This window comes from Salvelinus fontinalis, chromosome 13 (assembly GCF_029448725.1).
Source record: "Salvelinus fontinalis isolate EN_2023a chromosome 13, ASM2944872v1, whole genome shotgun sequence".
Lineage (NCBI taxonomy): Eukaryota > Metazoa > Chordata > Actinopteri > Salmoniformes > Salmonidae > Salvelinus > Salvelinus fontinalis.
This window is the reverse complement of record NC_074677.1, coordinates 26,147,681-26,166,303: the sequence shown is the minus strand read 5'-3', so window position 1 is coordinate 26,166,303 and position 18,623 is coordinate 26,147,681. Positions and strand designations below refer to the sequence as shown.

General features: G+C 42.5%; 1 protein-coding gene across 7 annotated transcripts in view; it reads left to right on the top strand.

Annotated features, from left to right (window-relative positions):
* Positions 1 to 18,623, top strand: part of LOC129868313 (nuclear receptor corepressor 1-like) — a 121,391-nt gene that overhangs the window by 11,704 nt on the left and 91,064 nt on the right. For all 7 annotated transcript variants that reach the window (XR_008761743.1, XM_055942181.1, XM_055942180.1 and 4 more), the window contains exons 2-3: positions 12,473 to 12,664; positions 17,751 to 17,845. Coding sequence is in view for 6 of the 7 variants with exons in the window: in XM_055942181.1 (XP_055798156.1) it covers positions 12,554 to 12,664; positions 17,751 to 17,845 (206 nt within the window). In the remaining variant the exon portion in view is untranslated. The remainder of the gene's footprint in view (positions 1 to 12,472; positions 12,665 to 17,750; positions 17,846 to 18,623) is intronic.

The window sequence follows — 18,623 nt, the reverse complement described above, 5'->3', positions numbered from 1 at the left end:
GAAACTAGCCACAATAAGGATTGGCTGCAATAGTGGACTTTGCAGTTTGTCTTCAAAATAGAAGTATGTCATTGACAGTGATGTAAATGCATACAAATAGTAGAATTATGCCATAATTGAATAGATCATGCTAAACGAGGTTGGGATTTTGTTATATAAAGTCAACAAAAGACAATTTATTAATTTGACAAATCTGAAATCACTCTGCATGTATTATACTTTAGAATTGCATTGGGGGTGTATTTATTTCACTGTACAGCCTTACCTATGGATTGTGGATCAATGACATGGGGTACCAGTCTACTCAGTGTGACACCCAGAGAACATTAGCATCGTAGCTCTTATTGCGGGACTCTGAAACAACTGTGAATTGAAACACATTTATTGTCAACCTATGTGTATTGAACACTTTTACTGAGGGAAAAACAATGCTGCGTGGATGCTTTGAAGTCTGATAATTCTGAGGACATTGGGAAAACATATCTTGGATATTGAGTAGACTGATACCCCATTTCATTGATCCCCAATCCTTAGGTAAAGCTGTACAGTGCAATGTGAATATCAATACACACAATAGGCTGACTGGGGAGGTGATTTCACAGTCACAGTCCCATGATAAGAGCTACAACGCTAATATTTGCGTAAACAATAAATAATTGTGTTCTGTTGGTGTCACCGAGTAGACTGATTTCACATTCCAACCTTGTTTAACATTATCTAGTCTAAATATGGCATGATTCCACCAATTGTAACCTTCTGTGACAGTACGTACATACCCCAACCAGAAGCCATGGATTATAGGCAACATTCGCACTGAGCTAAAGGATAGAGCTGCCACTTTCAAGGTGCAGGACTCCAACCCGGAAGCTTACAAGAAATCCTGCTATGCCCTGCGACGAACCATCAAACAGGCAAAGCGTCAATACAGGGCTAAGATTGAATCATACTACACCAGCTCCGACGCTAGTCTTATGTGGCAGGGCTTGCAAACTATTACAGACTACAAAGGGAAGCACAGCTGCGAGCTGCACAGCTGCGAGCTGCACTTCTATTCTCGCTTCGAGGCAAGCAACACGGAGGCATGCATGAGAGCATCAGCTGTTCCGGACGACTGTGTGATCACGCTCTCCGTAGCTGACGTGAATAAGACCTTTAAACAGGTCAACATTCACAAGACCGCAAGGCCAGACGGATTACCAGGATGTGTACTCCGAGCATGCGCTGACCAACTAGCGAGTGTCTTCACTGACATTTTCAACCTCTCCCTGTCTGAGTCTGTAATACCAACATGTTTTAAGCAGACCACCATAGTGCCTGTGCCCAAGAACACAAAGGTAACCTGCCTAAATGACTTCCGACCCGAAACACTCACGTCTGTAGCCATGAAGTGCTTTGAAAGGCTGGTAATGGCTCACATCAACACCATTATCCCAGAAACCCTAGACCCACTCCAATTTGCATACCGCAACAACAGATCCACAGATGATGCAATCTCTATTGCACTCCACACTGCCCTTTCCCACCTGGACAAAAGGAACACCTATGTGAGAATGCTATTTGTTTACTACAGCTCAGCTTTCAACACCATAGTGCCCACAAAGCTCAACACTAAGCTAAGGACCCTGGGACTAAACACCTCCCTCTGCAACTGGATCCTGGACTACCTGACGGGCCGCTCCCAGGTGGTAAGGGTAGGTAACAATACATCTGCTACGCTGATCCTCAACACGCGGGCCCCTCAGGGGAGCGTGCTCATTTCCTACCAGTACTCCTTGTTCACTCATGACTGCATGACCAGGTACGACTCCAACACCATTAAGTTTGCCCACAACACTGGAGACCCTGATCAGACAACGATGAGACAGCCTATAGGGAGGAGGTCAGAGACCTGGCCGTGTGATGCCAGGACAACAACCTCTCCCTCAACGTGATCAAGACAAAGGAGATGATTGTGGACTACAGGAAAAGGAGGACCAAGGACGCCCTCATTCTCATCGACAGGGCTGTAGTGGAGCAGATTGAGAGCTTCAAGTTCCTTGGCGTCCACGTCACCAACAAACTAACATGGTCCAAGCACACCAAGACAGTCGTGAAGAGGGCCCGACAAAGCCTGTTCCCGCCCAGGAGACGGAAAAGATTTGGCATGGGTCTTCAGATCCTCAAAGTTCTACAGCTGCTCCCTCGAACATCCTGACTGGTTGCATGTCTGCCTGGTATGGCAAATGCTCGGCCTCCGATTGCAAGGCACTACAGAGGGTAGAGCGTACGGCCCAGTACATCACTGGGGCAAAGCTTCCTCCCATCCAGGATCTCTATACCAGGCGATGTAAGAGGAAGGCAAACGATACCGAAACGCCAAGTCTAGGTCCAAGAGGCTTCTAAACAGCTTCTACCCCCAAGCCGTAAGACTTATGAACAGCTAATCAAATGGCCTCCGAGACTATTTGCATTGTCCCCCCCCCCATCTATTACGTTGCTGCTATTGTGTTTATCTATGCATAGTCACTAACTCTACCTACATGTATATATTACCTCGACTAACCTGTGCTCCCGCACATTGACTCTGTACCGGTACCCCCTGTATAAAGCCTCACTACTGTTATTTTACTGCTGCTCTTTAATTATTTGTTATTTTTACTTACCCATTTTTACTAAACACTTATCTAAAAACTGCATTGTTGGTTAAGGGCTTGTAATTAAGCATTTCACTGTAAGGTCAACACCTGTTGTATTCGGCACATGTGACGCATTTTTTTTTTAAACATTTCATTTGCTCCTCTAAATCGCTCACTCGCTGCCTGCACGCTCTGCATATACTCTGCTCATGGCAGGTCTGAGTAACCATAGCAACGTCTCTGCTCGGGCTGCTCTGCTCAATGAAGAGACATGAGAGCAGTTAGCTACCTTTCATCACTCTAAACTCAGTCAACTGAAGGAACATTACTTTCTGTGAAGTAAGAAAATATATTTTAGGTTGAAGCACTTCTGACCCTATGTTATGATCTTAGTCAGATATGACTCTACTGCACAGCAGAGCACAAGGATAGTTCAGCTTCAAAATGTTAGTGATCAATTTAATGAAGCCCTGCCTGTTTCATAGTTATTGACGGAAAAAACAGGCCCTAACCCGACCATAATATCGGGTAGCAATACTCTATACAGTATATATGCGGGGTACAGTTTAGGGTATTTAAATAGGGTACACAAAACAAAAACTGCAACCTATAATGTGATTGAAATTGTATACTTTTAAGTCCAACACTAAAAACATGAACATACAGTGAATTTGGAAAGTTTTCAGACCTCTTCACATGTTTTACAGCCTCATTTTAAAATAGATTAAATTAACATTTTCCCTTGTCAATCTACACACAATACCCCATAATGACAGTGAAAACAGGTTTTTAGAATTTTCTGCAAATGTATTAAAAATAAACTGATACCTTATTTACATACAGTGGGGAGAACAAGTATTTGATACACTGCCGATTTTGCATGTTTTCCTACTTACAAAGCATGTAGAGGTCTGTCATTTTTATCATAGGTACACTTCGACTGTGAGACGGAATTTAAAACAAAAATCCAGAAAATCACATTGTATGATTTAAGTAAATAATTTGCATTTTATTGCATGAGTATTTGATCACCTACCAACCTGTAAGAAATCCGTCTCTCACAGACCTGTTAGTTTTTCTGTAAGAAGCCCTCCTGTTCTCCACTCATTACCTGTAGTGACTGCACCTGTTTGAACTCGTTACCTGTAAAAAAAGACACCTGTACACACACTCAATCAAACAGGAGGGCTTCTTAAAGAAAAACTAACAGGTCTGATGTATTTCAAGGCCTACCTTCAAACTCAGTGCTTCTTTTCTAGACATCAAAGACCTCAGATAGAAATTCTAGACCTCCACAAGTCTGGTTCATCCTTGGGAGCCATTTCCAAATGCCTGAAGGTACCACGTTCATCTGTACAAACAACAGTACGCAAATATAAACACCATGGGACCACGAAGCCGTCATACCGCTCAGGAAGGAGACGAGTTCTGTCTCCTAGAGATGAATGTACTTTGGTGCGAAAAGTGCAAATCAATCCCAGAACAACAGCAATGGACCTTGTGAAGATGCTGGAGGAAACGGGTACAAAGTATCTATATCCACAGTAAAATGAGTCCTATAACGACATAACCTGAAAGGTCGCTCAGCAAGGAAGAAGACACTGCTCCAAAACCCCAATTAAAAAAGCCAGACTGCGATTTGCAACTGCACATGGGGACAAAGATTGTACTTTTTGGAGAAATGTCCCCTGGTCTGATAAAACAAAAATGAACTGTTTGGCCATAATGACCATCGTTATGTTTGGAGGAAAAAGGGGTATGCTTGCAAGCCAAAGAACACCATCCCATGTTGTGGGGGTGCTTTGCTGCAGGAGGGAGTGGTGCACTTCACAAAATAGATGGCATCATGAGGAAAGAAAAATATGTGGATATATTGAAGCAACATCTCAAGACATCAGTCAGGAAGTTAAAGCTTGGTCGCAAATGGACTATGACCCCAAGCATACTTCCAAAGTTGTGGCAAAATGGCTTAAGGACAACAAAGACAAGGCATTGGAGTGGCCATCACAAAGCCCTGACCTCAATCCCATATAATGTTTTGGGGCAGAACTGAAACAGCGTGTGCGAGGAAGGAGGCCTACATACCTGACTCAGTTACACCAGCTCTGTCAGGAGGAATGGGCCAAAATTCACCCAACTTATTGTGGGAAGCTTGTAGAAGCCTACCCAAAACGTTTGACCCAAGTTGTCTGTTGAGGACAGAGGGCGCTGTTTTCACTTTGGGGGAAAATCGTGCCCAATTTAAACGGCCTCGTACTCAATTCTTGCTCGTACAATATGCATATTATTATTACTATTGGATAGAAAACACTAGTTTCAAAGATATAATTCACTAGTTTTGAATTATATCTGAGTAAAACAGAACTCCTTTTGCAGCAAACTTCCTGACAGGAAGTGGAAAATCTGAAATCGATGCTCGGTTCGAGGGCCTGCCTTTTAATGTCCTTGATATTTATTAGTATAGATGCACTTCATACGTCTTCCACTAGATGTCGACAGGCAGTGAGAGAAGAAATGGAGTGTGTAACTTGATCTGGGGTCGAATAAAAGCTCTTTGTATGACGTGTCACCAGTTTCCTGTTTTCTGGAGAGCGCGTGAAGGGACCTGGATTTGCCTTCTGATAAGCTGTCGTTATGGATGACTAATATCTCCGGCTTTGATTTTATTTGATACATGTGACAATATCATCGTAAAGTATGTTTTTTCAATATAGTTTTATTAGATTATTGAAATTTATTCGGGACGTTAGGCGTGTTACGTTGTGTGCCTTTGTTCAGGAAGGAGAGCTTAGCGCCACTTTGCTAGCTTTCCGTGCTAATTGACTGGAGAAGAGGACATTTTAAATCCAAACAACGATTGTTCTGGACAAAGGACCCCTTGTACAACATTCTGATGGAAGCTCAACAAAAGTAGGACCCATTTATGATGCTATTTCATATATCTGTCGAACATGTTGTACTAGTCGTTTGCGCCCAGATTTTGGGTACTCTCTCGCTATACCTAAGCTGGATGTTGTAATGAAGTTATTTTTAGAATTCTAACACAGCGATTGTACTAATAACTAGTGTATCAATCATTTCCTATACAACATGTATTTTCTAGTAACGTTTATGAATAGTTATTTGGTCAGAATAGTTGAGTGTCATAAAAATATCCGCACATTCTGGGAAAAATATGCTACGTTAGCACTATGTATAACCACTGATTTCAGCTCTAAATATGCACATTTTCGAACAAAACTTAAGTGTATGTATAACCTGATGTTATAGGACTGTCATCTGATGAAGGTTTATGAAGGTTTGTGAAAATTAATATCTTTTGCTGGTTTATTCGCTAACTTGCCTATTGCTATCGCTAACGTGCCTTGATGAATGAATGCGGTAGTGTGGTAGGCTATTGTAGTAAGCTAATATAATGCTATATTGTGTTTTCGCTGTAAAACACTTAAAAAATCGGAAATATTGGCTGGATTCACAAGATGTTTGTCTTTAATTTGCTGTATACCATCGATTTTTCAGAAATGTTTTATGATGAGTATTTAGGTATTTGATGTTGGTGTCTGTAATTACTCTGGCTGCTTCGGTCCTATTTGTGACGGTAGCTGTGATGGTAGCTGCAATGTAAAACTGATTTATACCTCAAATATGCACATTTTTCGAACAAAACGTAGATTTATTGTATAACATGTTATAAGACTGTCATCTGATGAAGTTGTTTCTTGGTTAGTTTGGTTGGTTCTTGGTTAGTTAGTTAGGTTGGCTTTGTGCATGCTACCTGTGTTGTGAAAAATGTCTGTCCTTTTTTGTATTTGGTGGTGAGCTAACATAAATATATGTGGTGTTTTCGCTGTAAAACATTTTAAAAATCGGACATGTTGACTGGATTCACAAGATGTGTATCTTTCATTTGCTGTATTGGACTTGTTAATGTGTGAAAGTTAAATATTTCTAAAAAATATCTTGAATTTCGCGCTCTGCCTTTTCAGTGGAATGTGGGAGGAGTTCCGCTAGCGGAACGCCGGAGCCAGACAGGTTAAACAATTTAAAGGCAATGCTACCAAATACTAATTGAGTAATTTGACTTCTGACCCACTGGGAATGTGATGAAAGAAATAAAAGCTGAAATCAATCATTCTCTCTACTATTATTCTGACATTTCACAATCTTAAAATAAAGTGGTGATTTTAACTGACCTAAGACACAGAATTTTTACTAGGATTAAATGTCAGGAATTGTGAAAATTGATTTTAAATGTATTTTGTTAAGGTGTATGTGAACTTCCGACTTCAACTGTAAATATAAACAGTACCAGCACCCACAATGAGTACCGGAACCTAATTCTGTCCAAGTCATGCACTGATAAGAAGTAATCATCTAGGCCTATTTTATGAAGTTGCCTCTGGATCAGAGCATCACATTTTTCCCTTTCACACTGAGTGGTTATCTAAAAGAGACTTGGAAAGATTTTTCACATGTGTTGGGGAGCTATTGTCATTCTCAATGGATGTAAAACAGACATATTTGGTTACTACATGATTCCATATGAGTTATTTCATAATTTTGATGTCTTCACTATTATTCTGCAATGTAAAACTTAAGAAAACACATTTTTTTAATGAGTAGGTGTCCAAACTTGTGACTGTGTTACTGCTCAAAAGACACAACCGAACAATCCACCAGTCGACTAATTGGGGTCAGCCCTATGCCTGTTTCCATTGATCAGCCTTGATGTTTCTATAACTTAATTGGAGTCCAGCTGTGGTAAATTCAATTGATTGGACATTATTTGGAAAGGCACACACCTGTCTATTTTAACCTGTCTAGGATTGGGGTGCCGCTAGCGGCACGTTTCACAAAAAAAAAGAAAAAAATGGCAACATGTCATAATTATAAATATTTAGCTTCAATTAAATCAGAAGTGTTATACACCATATCAAAGCTATACCTCTTGTTAATCTAGCCAATATGTCCGATTTCAAAAAGCTTCACTGCAAAAGCGATTATCGATCAGTAAACAACACATTAGGTACAGTTACAACAAAGTACATTAGTCACGAAAGTCAGAAATAGCAATAAAAATCATCAATTACCTTAGGAAATTTTCTTCTTTTGGCAATCCTAAAGGTCACGACGAAACAATCAAGTGGCTTTTTGATCGATATAATCCATTTTTATAGCCTAACACGAAACATTTTGTGAACGGCTTGTGTGGAAAATTCAGCGTCCTTCAACTTTGGACGTAACATTCATTGTAATTCCTCACTCTAAAGGGACGTTTATCAAGTCAAGTTCGGTTTCATTACAATCCTCTGTTTGTTAGTAAAACAACCAAACTTCATGGTTCTTTTCCCGGGACATATTGACCGAAGAAATTTGATTTGAACACACCTAACAACGGCGTCATTACGCGCCAATCGATTGACCTGTTCTTCGTTGATTGACTGTATTTCGGACCAATGACCACTGATCTTCTTGAAATCTAGCTGGATAGATAGCCAATGAGCAGAGGTACATGGGGACATCAAATGGTTCTTCCCGGAAATAATAGGCTTCGTTGTAAAGCCATGCGTACACGCAGCTATTCCCCATTGAAAATCAGACAAGAAGGAGCTCGCCGTTTTACGCGCCGCAAAAGTTTTTTTTTTTAGCATTTTCAAGGCACAATTATGGCAAATAAATCAGCCAAATCAAAGACCAAGACCAAGTACACAGATGTGCACGATATAATTGGTGAAATAGACCGTGAAAGTGAAAGTGAACATCTAATTGATTCCAGTGAGATTGAATCCGTTGATTCAGAATTTGAAGACATGTTTCTACACGGTGAAGACCCAGTTTTGGATCGGTGAGTAACGTTGTTTGGAATTAGTAATATCAAATATAATTCATTTGAGTTGTTTGAGATATTTGTATTTTATTTGCCTTATATAAAAATATGACTAGGACATGAAATATAAAGTCACAAATTGTGCTTCTATAATAGGTAATAATTACACAGACACATAATGCAATGGACAAAACCTCACCATGGTCACAAATTGTGCTTCTATAATAGGTAATAATTACACAGACACATAATTCAATGGACAAAACCTCACCATGGTCACAAATTGTGCTTCTATAATAGGTAATAATTACACAGACACATAATTCAATGGACAAAACCTCACCATGGTCACAAATTGTGCTTCTATAATAAGTAAAAATTATACAGACACATAATGCAATGGACAAAACCTCACCATGGTCACAAATTGTGTATATATAATATGTGTCTGTCTTTATTTCACAGTCCCAGCGATTCTGATTGGGAGCCAAGGTGCAAATCCCCCACTGAAGCTGGTCCATCCAGCTGGACCCCTGCTGTATCCGGCACCACACCTACCCCCGCCCGGCCATCAAGGGGTGGTAAGCCGGCGTCAAGGAAGCGGAGGAAGGGCAGCGTGGAACCGTCCAGCGTGGAACCTGCCAGAGCGGAGGAGGACCGTTGGCACTCTGTTCTTGAGGAGGATGTGGCCCCACCACCTCCACTTTTCCGCCCAAAACGCCCAGTAGGCCCTCAATTGGACCCAACTTCTAAATACAGCCCCATGCAACTTTTCCAGTTGTTCTTCACCTCGGCAGTTGTTGATACCCTGGTGATGAACACTAATAAATATGGGGCTAAGAAGCAGGAAGGCAAGACAGGCATGGAAGGACATTTCCATTTCAGATCTGTTTTGCTACCTGTCTATGGTCATTTACATGGGGCTGGTAAAGTTGAAAACCCTGAAAGACTACTGGAAAACTGCACCCCTCTATCAACTGCCTTTCCCCTCAACGGTCATGTCTTGTAAGAGGTTTCTGACAATTTCACGGGCACTTCACATTAGTGACCCAGAGGTTGATAAGGACAACGAGGCGAAACGAGGCACAGCAGGGTTTGATAAGCTCTGCAAGATCAAACCTCTCTACCACGATATCGTTGAGTCATGCGAGACCTATTTTCAGCCCGCCCAGAACCTTTCCATAGATGAGAGAATGGTAGCCTCAAAGGCCAGAATTGGCCTAAAACAGTACATGCGCAACAAACTGACAAAATGGGGATACAAGCTGTTTGTTTTGGCCGATTCTGCGTGTGCATACACGTGCAATTTTTTTGTCTATGAGGGGAAGAACACTTGTGCGAGCGGTAAGGGACTCAGTTATGATTCTGTGATGCAGTTATTAGATTTCCAGCTGCTGGGGAAGGGCTACAAACTATTTGTAGACAACTTCTACACAAGCCCTACCCTGTTCACAGACCTGAGGAAGCTGGAGATGTGGGCCTGTGGCACCATTCGGACCAACCGAGTGGGTTTTCCAAAAACCAGGGTAAACGACATGCCTAAGCGGGCTGAGCGGGGTACCATGAGATGGATCCGTGAAGATGGTTTGCTGTTTGTTAAGTGGATGGACACTCGAGAGGTAGTCATGTGTTCCACTATTCACAAGTCGTTCGGTGGGGATCACGTTCGACGTTTGAAAGGTCCTACAGGCGCTTGGACTGCCAGAAATGTCCCCATTCCAGATGCTGTGAGGGATTACAACAAGAGCATGGGGGGTGTAGACCTATCGGATGCACTGATAGGATATTATAATGTCCTTCACAAGACCATGAAATGGTACAAAACGCTGTTCTATCATTTTATTGACATTGCTGTGGTGAATTCCTTCATCCTCCAGAAGGAAATGGCCAAGAACTGTGGACAGCCCCCCATCTCACAGCTACCCTTTAGGGAGCAGCTCATCCAGGAGCTTGCTAACTACAGCAAGAACACTGTAGCACCTTCTGTCCCCTCTACCTCTGTCCATTCTGCTCCAACCAGCGGTACGCACATGCTGAAGTTCATCATTGCAGGCAGGGATGTGCCTCGGGGAAAAAGGGGCACAGTAGGGCGGCTTCGTTGTGCCCTGTGCCACAAGAAGTCCCCTGTCACCTGCACCACCTGTGCTGTGACCCTCTGTTTCACACCAGAGAGAGACTGCTATGGGATATGGCATCAGGAGCGCAACATTGTTTAGAGGATAGAGAGTCTTCACATGATTGAACATTTAAAGTGTAAATAGTTCCCCTTGTTTTTATTTTATTTTTTTGAAATATTCATTTTTTTCTCTTGAATTTTTCAAATATATATTTTTTGGGGTATGTTAGAATAATTGTTTTGTATCATTGTATCATTGTACCAATTCGGCCACTTGGGTACATTTGGGAAACTTGTGAGGGACACCTGGTTGACCTCATGCTCAATGGCATGTACCTCACTCATTCCTGAATGTATCCATCTGTAACTTTGGTAAAATAATGTTGCCTACCTATGTTCTCATTTGAAATGATCCCCAGTATCATAACTGAATGTTTGGCCTCTCTTGTTGATTTTTAAAGATGCAACAACAGTAAAAGAACAAAAAACGTCTGATTTCCTTGTATTTTCTTCTACCAGATCTATTGTGTTATATTCTCCTACATTCAATTCACATTTACACACTTCAGAATGTTTCCTTTCAAATGATACCAAGAATATGCATATCCTTCCTTCTAGGCCTGAGCTACAAGCAGTTAGATTAGGGTATGTTTTCAGGCGGAAATTGAGAAAAAGGGGGGCTATCCCAAACAGGTTAAGGTCCCACAGTTGACAGTGCATGTCAGAGCAAAAACCAAGCCATGAGGTTGAAGGAATTGACTGTAGAACTCTGAAACACGATTGTGTCGGCACAGATCTGGGGAAGGGTACCAAAAAATGTCTGCAGCATTGAAGGTCCCCAAGAACACAGTGGTGTCCATTATTCTTAAATTGAAGTTTGTAACCACCAAGACTCTTCCTAGAGCTGGCCACCCGGCCAAGCTGAGCAATCAGGGGAGAAGGGTCTTGGTCAGGGAGGTGACCAAGAACCCGATGATTATTCTGACAGAGCTCCCGAGTTCCTCTGTGGAGATGGGAGAACCTTCCAGAAGGACAACCGTCTCTGCAGTACTCCACCAAATCACGCCTTTATGGTAGAGTGGCCAGACAGATGCCACTCTTCAGTTAAAGGCACATGACAGCCCACTTGGAGTTTGCCAAAATGGCACCTAAAGACTCAGATCATGACAAACAAGATTCTCTGGTCAGATGAAACCAAGATTGAACTCTTTGGCCTGAATGCCAAGCGTCACGTCTGGAGGAAACCTGGCACCATCCCTACAGTGAAGTATAGTGGTGGCATTGTACAGATCAACAGCATTGCATATAAGTATCTCATTGAATTTTTTTAACCAATAGTTACATCATTCACGAGGAATTCGTTGTGCTGAGGCAATAGATAATCTTTGGGTGATAGACGCAGTAAGTGAATGAATAAAGTGTTTGGTGGAAATCAGCTTTGAAATCTGCATTTTTAGCATTATGGTATCACAAACAAGGTACTAGGGTAGTGAATTGATGTTGGCTTTAGCTGTCAGCTAGCAAGGAAAGTTAGCCTTCTAAGCTGGAAGCTACCGGTATCATCTTCCATTGTAAAGTGTTCTGGGCTGTATGGACATTGTTTTGTGAACAGTAATTAACAGGTTCGACATTTCTACGTGCAGTGGCATATTATTCAAGTGTGTTAGCTCCCCACACATGCTGTACAGTAGTTAACATGCACCCGCCCAGACTCTGTGCAGGCTAGCAATGAGTAAGTAGGCAGGCACGATGTGCAGTATAATAAGGGGTCGGCTGCACTGATAGACACATTTGACAGAAGTATCAAAAGTAACATTCTAGTACCAAACCGTTTTTCATGTTCTAGTATTGAAAATGTATCGACATTTCGGTATACCATGCAACACTAGTGTCCCTCTATCTGTCCTACGTCAGGTGGTTTGGGTCTCAAGCCATGCTCCAGCAGAGCCCCTGATCAGTGCAGCAACAGCCCGCCCGGCTCAACCCGGAGCTAGGATGTCCAGTAGCTCGGGCTATCCCCCTACCCAGGGCAGCTTCAGCAGTGAGCAGAGCCTCTACCCATCACACTCTGTCCAGTACACCTTCAGCACCACACGCCACCAACAGGTAAGAAACTGAGCTCATTACTCTCTCAAACCTCTTAATGGTGGCACTGCACTGCATCTTTTAAACTTTTAAACTTTTTTTTTTTTACACCTAGCAAGAATTCCTCTCTCTCCATGCAAATGATTCACTATTGCATGTTAATGCTGAATCCATAATATAATGGAAAATAGAGATTTCAAGATGAGACATGCCTTGGGATCTGCTCTGGAATCAGGCAGACTTCTCATGTGTTTAAGTGAAAGCATGAGAGTATCCACTGGCTTGATCTAAAGGTACAACAATTGAGTTATTCTCAAGACAGTTTTTTTTTTTTTTTTTACTCTGGCTGCTTTAGTATTATTACAGTGCACTTGTGGTTATAATGATCAATCGATTTATCGCCTAATGCTGAAATGATCACTATAATTAGAGAAGAAGAGAGAGGCCAACTCTTCAGCAGGTGGTGTATTTTTGCTCACCAAGCAAGGAGTTTTTGTATGGAGGTCAGTGAGAGTGACGAATTTGGTCAACAAAAAAATTATAGGGTTATTTGTTACATGAGGTTATTTTATCGAATTAAAGTGTTGTAATGCTTAAGTTGTTACGAGTGTACTGAAATACACTATATATACAAAACTGTGGACACCCTTTCTAATTAGTCGATTCGGCTATTTCAGCCACTCCTGTTGACAGGTGTATAAAATTGAGTACACAGCCATGCAATCTCCATAGACGAACATTGGCAGTAGAAGGTCCTTACTGAAGTGCTCAGTGACTTTCAACGTGCCACCTTTCCCACAAGACAGTTCGTCAAATTTCTGCTCTGCTAGAGCTGCCCCGGTCAACTAAGTGCTGTTATTGTGAAGTGGAAACGGCTCAGCCGTGAAGTGGTAGGCTACACAAGCTCACGGAACGGGACCGCTGAAGCGCGTAGAAATCGTCTGTCCTCGGTTGCTGGCCTGCACAGAGCCCTGACCTCAACCCCATCGTGATTACTTCCTCACCATATTAGACAAGCATGCTCCGTTCAAAAAATGCAGAACCAAGAACAGATATAGCCCTTGGTTCACTCCAGACCTGACTGCCCTCGACCAGCACAAAAACATCCTGTGGCGAACTGCAATAGCATCGAAGAGCCCCCGCGATATGCAACTGTTCAGGGAAGTCAGGAACCAATACACGCAGTCAGTCAGGAAAGCAAAGGCCAGCTTTTTCAAGCAGAAATTTGCATCCTGTAGCTCTAACTCCAAAAAGTTCTGGGATACTGTAAAGTCCATGGAAAACAAGAGCACCTCCTCCCAGCTGCCCACTTCACTGAGGCTAGGTAACACGGTCACCACTGATAAGTCCATGATAATCGGAAACTTCAACAAACATTTCTCAATGGCTGGCCATGCCTTCCTCCTGGCGACTCCAACCTTGGCCAACAGCCCCTACCCCCCCGCTGCTACTCGCCCAAGCCTCCCCAGCTTCTCCTTTACCCATATCCAGATAGCAGATGTTCTGAAAGAGCTGGAAAACCTGGACCCATACAAATCAGCTGGGCTTGACAATCTGGACCCCCTATTTCTGAAACTGTCCGCCGCCATTGTCGCACCCCCTATTACCAGCCTGTTCAACCTCTCCTTCGTATCATCTGAGATCCCCAAGGATTGGAAAGCTGCCGCGGTCATCCCCCTCTTCAAAGGGGGAGACACCCTGGACCCAAACTGTTACAGACCTATATCCATCCTGCCCTGCCTATCTAAGGTCTTCGAAAGGAAAGTCAACAAACAGATCACTGACCATCTCGAATCCCACCGTACCTTCTCCGCTGTGCAATCCGGTTTCCGAGCCGGTCACGGGTGCACCTCAGCCACGCTCAAGGTACTAAACGATGTCATAACCGCCATCGATAAAAGACATTACTGTGCAGCCGTCTTCATCGACCTGGCCAAGGCTTTCGACTCTGTCAATCACCATATTCTTATCGGCAGACTCAGTAGCCTCGGTTTTTCTAATGACTGCCTCGCCTGGTTCACCAACTACTTTGCAGACAGAGTTCAGTGTGTCAAATCGGAGGGCATGTTGTCCGGTCCTCTGGCAGTCTCTATGGGGGTACCACAGGGTTCAATTCTCGGGCCGACTCTTTTCTCTGTATACATCAATGATGTTGCTCTTGCTGCGGGCGATTCCCTGATCCACCTCTATGCAGACGACACCATTCTGTACACTTCCGGCCCTTCCTTGGACACTGTGCTATCTAACCTCCAAACGAGCTTCAATGCCATACAACACTCCTTCGTGGCCTCCAACTGCTCTTAAACGCTAGTAAAACCAAATGCATGCTTTTCAACCGTTCGCTGCCTGCACCCGCACGCCCGACTAGCATCACCACCCTGGACGGTTCCGACCTAGAATATGTGGACATCTATAAGTACCTAGGTGTCTGGCTAGACTGCAAACTCTCCTTCCAGACTCATATCAAACATCTCCAATCCAAAATCAAATCTAGAGTCGGCTTTCCCTCGCTACATGTTCGTCGTCAGACCCACTGGCTCCAGGTCATCTACAAGGCTATGCTAGGTAAAGTGCCGCCTTATCTCAGTTCACTGGTCACGATGGCTACACCCACCCGTAGCACGCGCTCCAGCAGGTGTATCTCACTGATCATCCCGAAAGCCAAAACCTCATTTGGACGCCTTTCCTTCCAGTTCTCTGCTGCCTGCGACTGGAACGAATTGCAAAAATCTCTGAAGTTGGAGACTTTTATCTCCCTCAACAACTTTAAAAATCTGCTATCCGAGCAGCTAACCGATCGCTGAAGCTGTACATAGTCCATCTGTAAACTACCCACCCAATTTACCTACCTCACCCCCCATACTGCTTTTATTTATTTACTTTTCTGCTCTTTTGCACACCAGTATCTCTTCTTGCACATGATCATCTGATGATTTATCACTCCAGTGTTAATCTGCTAAATTGTAATTACTCGATTTATTGCCTACCTCATGCCTTTTGCACACATTGTATATAGATTCTCTTTTTTCTACCATGTTATTGACTTGTTTATTGTTTACTCCATGTGTAACTCTGTGTTGTTGTCTGTTCACACTGCTAAGCTTTATCTTGGCCAGGTCGCAGTTGCAAATGAGAACTTGTTCTCAACTAGCCTACCTGGTTAAATAAAGGTGAAATAAAAAATAAAAAATAAAAAAACAAATTCTCTATTTGTTTGTTTTGTCACTACCTTAAATTAGGGGAACTGTTTAGAATTTTAGCAACGGGAAATGGTGGTGCAAATTCAGCGTAGTACACTTTTAACTTTGTTGTTCACATTAGGGACGTTAACAGCCGACACTCTGGGCCGAGGTGCTAAGTACCTATCGGGGGTCAGATTTCTCTGACCCTTTCGACTTTATCTGAGAATGTTTTTATTTTAGTCATTGGGTTATGAAAATTACTCAGTGTGTAAAACATATGTTTTTGCATGGATAGGCAAAGAACTACAAAAAGCTGCAGCCTATAAAGAGGTGTGTGCGTGTTTCTGAACACTTCACTGTTTTTATCTCTCCTAGAATATGCCCAGAACCCACTGTTCTAGCTAAGTTTAGCATGTATCTAGCCAGACCAGAGCTATGCAGTGTTGAGTGTTTTTCTCTCCACCACTTCCCCCTGGTCAGATGAAAGACTCCAGAAAGCGCTGGATTTCCATGGCTATAAATCAATTTGGTTATCTCTGCTCAGTGTTGTGCATTCCTCAGGGCTTGATGAACTGTTTCACACAGAGGCCAACATTTACTGCAACATAATCATCAATGCCTGATATTTTTACATGGAAAGGAACTTTCTGCATGTGTGTATGACCATTTGTTGGGTAATTGGAGAATATATTAAAATGCCTATCTTTTGTTGTTTTGTGCAGACACTAACTGTTTTGCTATTTAATTAGTTAGCATTTGGTCTGACAAAGTTGAGAGATGCACAAGGTTTTCCTTGCAGTTATTGCAACATGATCACAAAGGTTGTTTAATGTTTGTTAGGTTGATTTGATTACTGGTCAATGGTACATTTCTGTTTTTACAAACTATGTGGAAAAAATAAGTTGTTTTAGGAAATGTTTGGTCTAGGTAGGGCTGAACTTTCTGTTAAGTGCATTGACATGCTCTGGTTTGTTTGTAGGTCACAGTGTGCTGATAGCATAAGGGCATGAAATGCTAATTACTCCCTGATAGAAGCCTTTAAAGGCCCAGTGCAGTCAAATGTGATTTCCTGTGTATTATACTATGCGGTTGGAATAATGTGAAAATTACGATAATGCCCTTTTAGTGTAAGAGCTGTTTGAAAAGACCCCCTGAAATGTCTGCCTGTTGTGGTGGGATACAGTTTGCCTGCATGGTGTCATCATAAAGGAGTTAATAGATCAATAAAGTTCCAAACCTCTCTGCCAGCAGTTTTTGGTTTTCCCCTCCCCACTCAGATCACGCACACAGTCCTAGCTAAATTATTGCTTGAGAAATTCTTTGCTGAGAACAATCACAGCAAGGTACTTAATTGTTACCCAGAAATGATTTGATATTTAGATAAAAACGGATGCATTTAACCTTTAAAAAAACAAAAAAAAAACAGGTTTAAATCAATCCACTCTCCTCACTTGAAAGCAATAAAACTAGATTTCTAGTTTGACTGAGGTAAAAAGGTGCTTGAGGACGTGTTCATTGATGTAGTGTATTGTTGCTTCTCTGCGGTGGCTGGACAAAGACTTTTGTGTAAATCGTTAATAATCATCAAGTAGAGATGTTTCCCCTTTGATAGTGTATCATAGGCATAAATGTCTCTGCCTCCCTTTTGCAATCCAACATGAGGGATTCTGCAATGCTGGGCTTTCTTTTTTTTCTTTTTTTGCATTCTATTCTACAAGTAGTTTTATCTTCATTTTTTTTGTTTTGAATTATTGATTGGTTTGGGAAATAGCGCTGTTTTGGTGAAATGTGTTGTTGCTCTGACATGCCATGTGTGATCAACAGGCTGTGTCTCGTGGCTGTGCAGACCTGCCCTATTCACTGTGCAACTGGCTCTAGTCTAAACCAGCATGTTATTATAGTTTGCTTACTGTGTGTGTGTGTAGGAGTTCACCGTCCCGGACTACCGAGGTCACCTGCAGGACCAGCAAGGTCGACGAAGGCCTTCCTTGCTTTCGGAATTCCATCCTGGAACTGAGAGGTACTTACCGATACCAACGGCCACCTCCGCTTCAAAAGCCTGTTATTATAGTCTGTTGGGGGGATGATGACAGTAATTTCTGGGATTTTTCAGTTATCCTAAAAGTAGCACAAAAGACAAGATCTACTCATATGGCCAGTTTCTCTGACCCATATTAAGCCTAATCTTGGACTAAGAAGTACTTTCAATCGAGAGCCTCCACATGCTTTTTAGTTTAGTACTGGGCGTTATCTGGTGTCTGGGAAACCATCCTATAGAGCAGCGCTGTTAAATTCCAGTTCTGTTTTTTATTTGCACTCACCTGGTGTCCCACGTTTTTGAAGGTAAGGATGAAAACCAGAAGTGTTTCGGCCCTGCAGGACCGACATTGAACATCCCTGCAATAGAATGTACTAGTGCATAAAACCCTGTTCTGAGTTCCGGATCCTGACTCAGAACAGGGTCAATACGGAATGCGGCTTCTAGGGCTCACCCCATTTTGTCAACTGGTCGATAGGCTGTTGGTCACCCGATATTAATTTAGTCGAGCAGTAGCAAAAATTCTATTTTATGATGTACAAGACACCGGTCTGACTCTCGCCTGTCCATTGTGGGGATGGTGCGGTCCATCACCGAGACGTGCTACTGAAATTGTATATGGTGATATTACGTAAGGACAATGGTACCACAATAATACAAATATTATTTTAGAACAAATGCCCCTTTTCCCATGTTGGATAGCGGTCGCTGTCCGCGGTTCTGAAACATCAATGCGCTGTTGAATTGGTGCCTTTTCCTA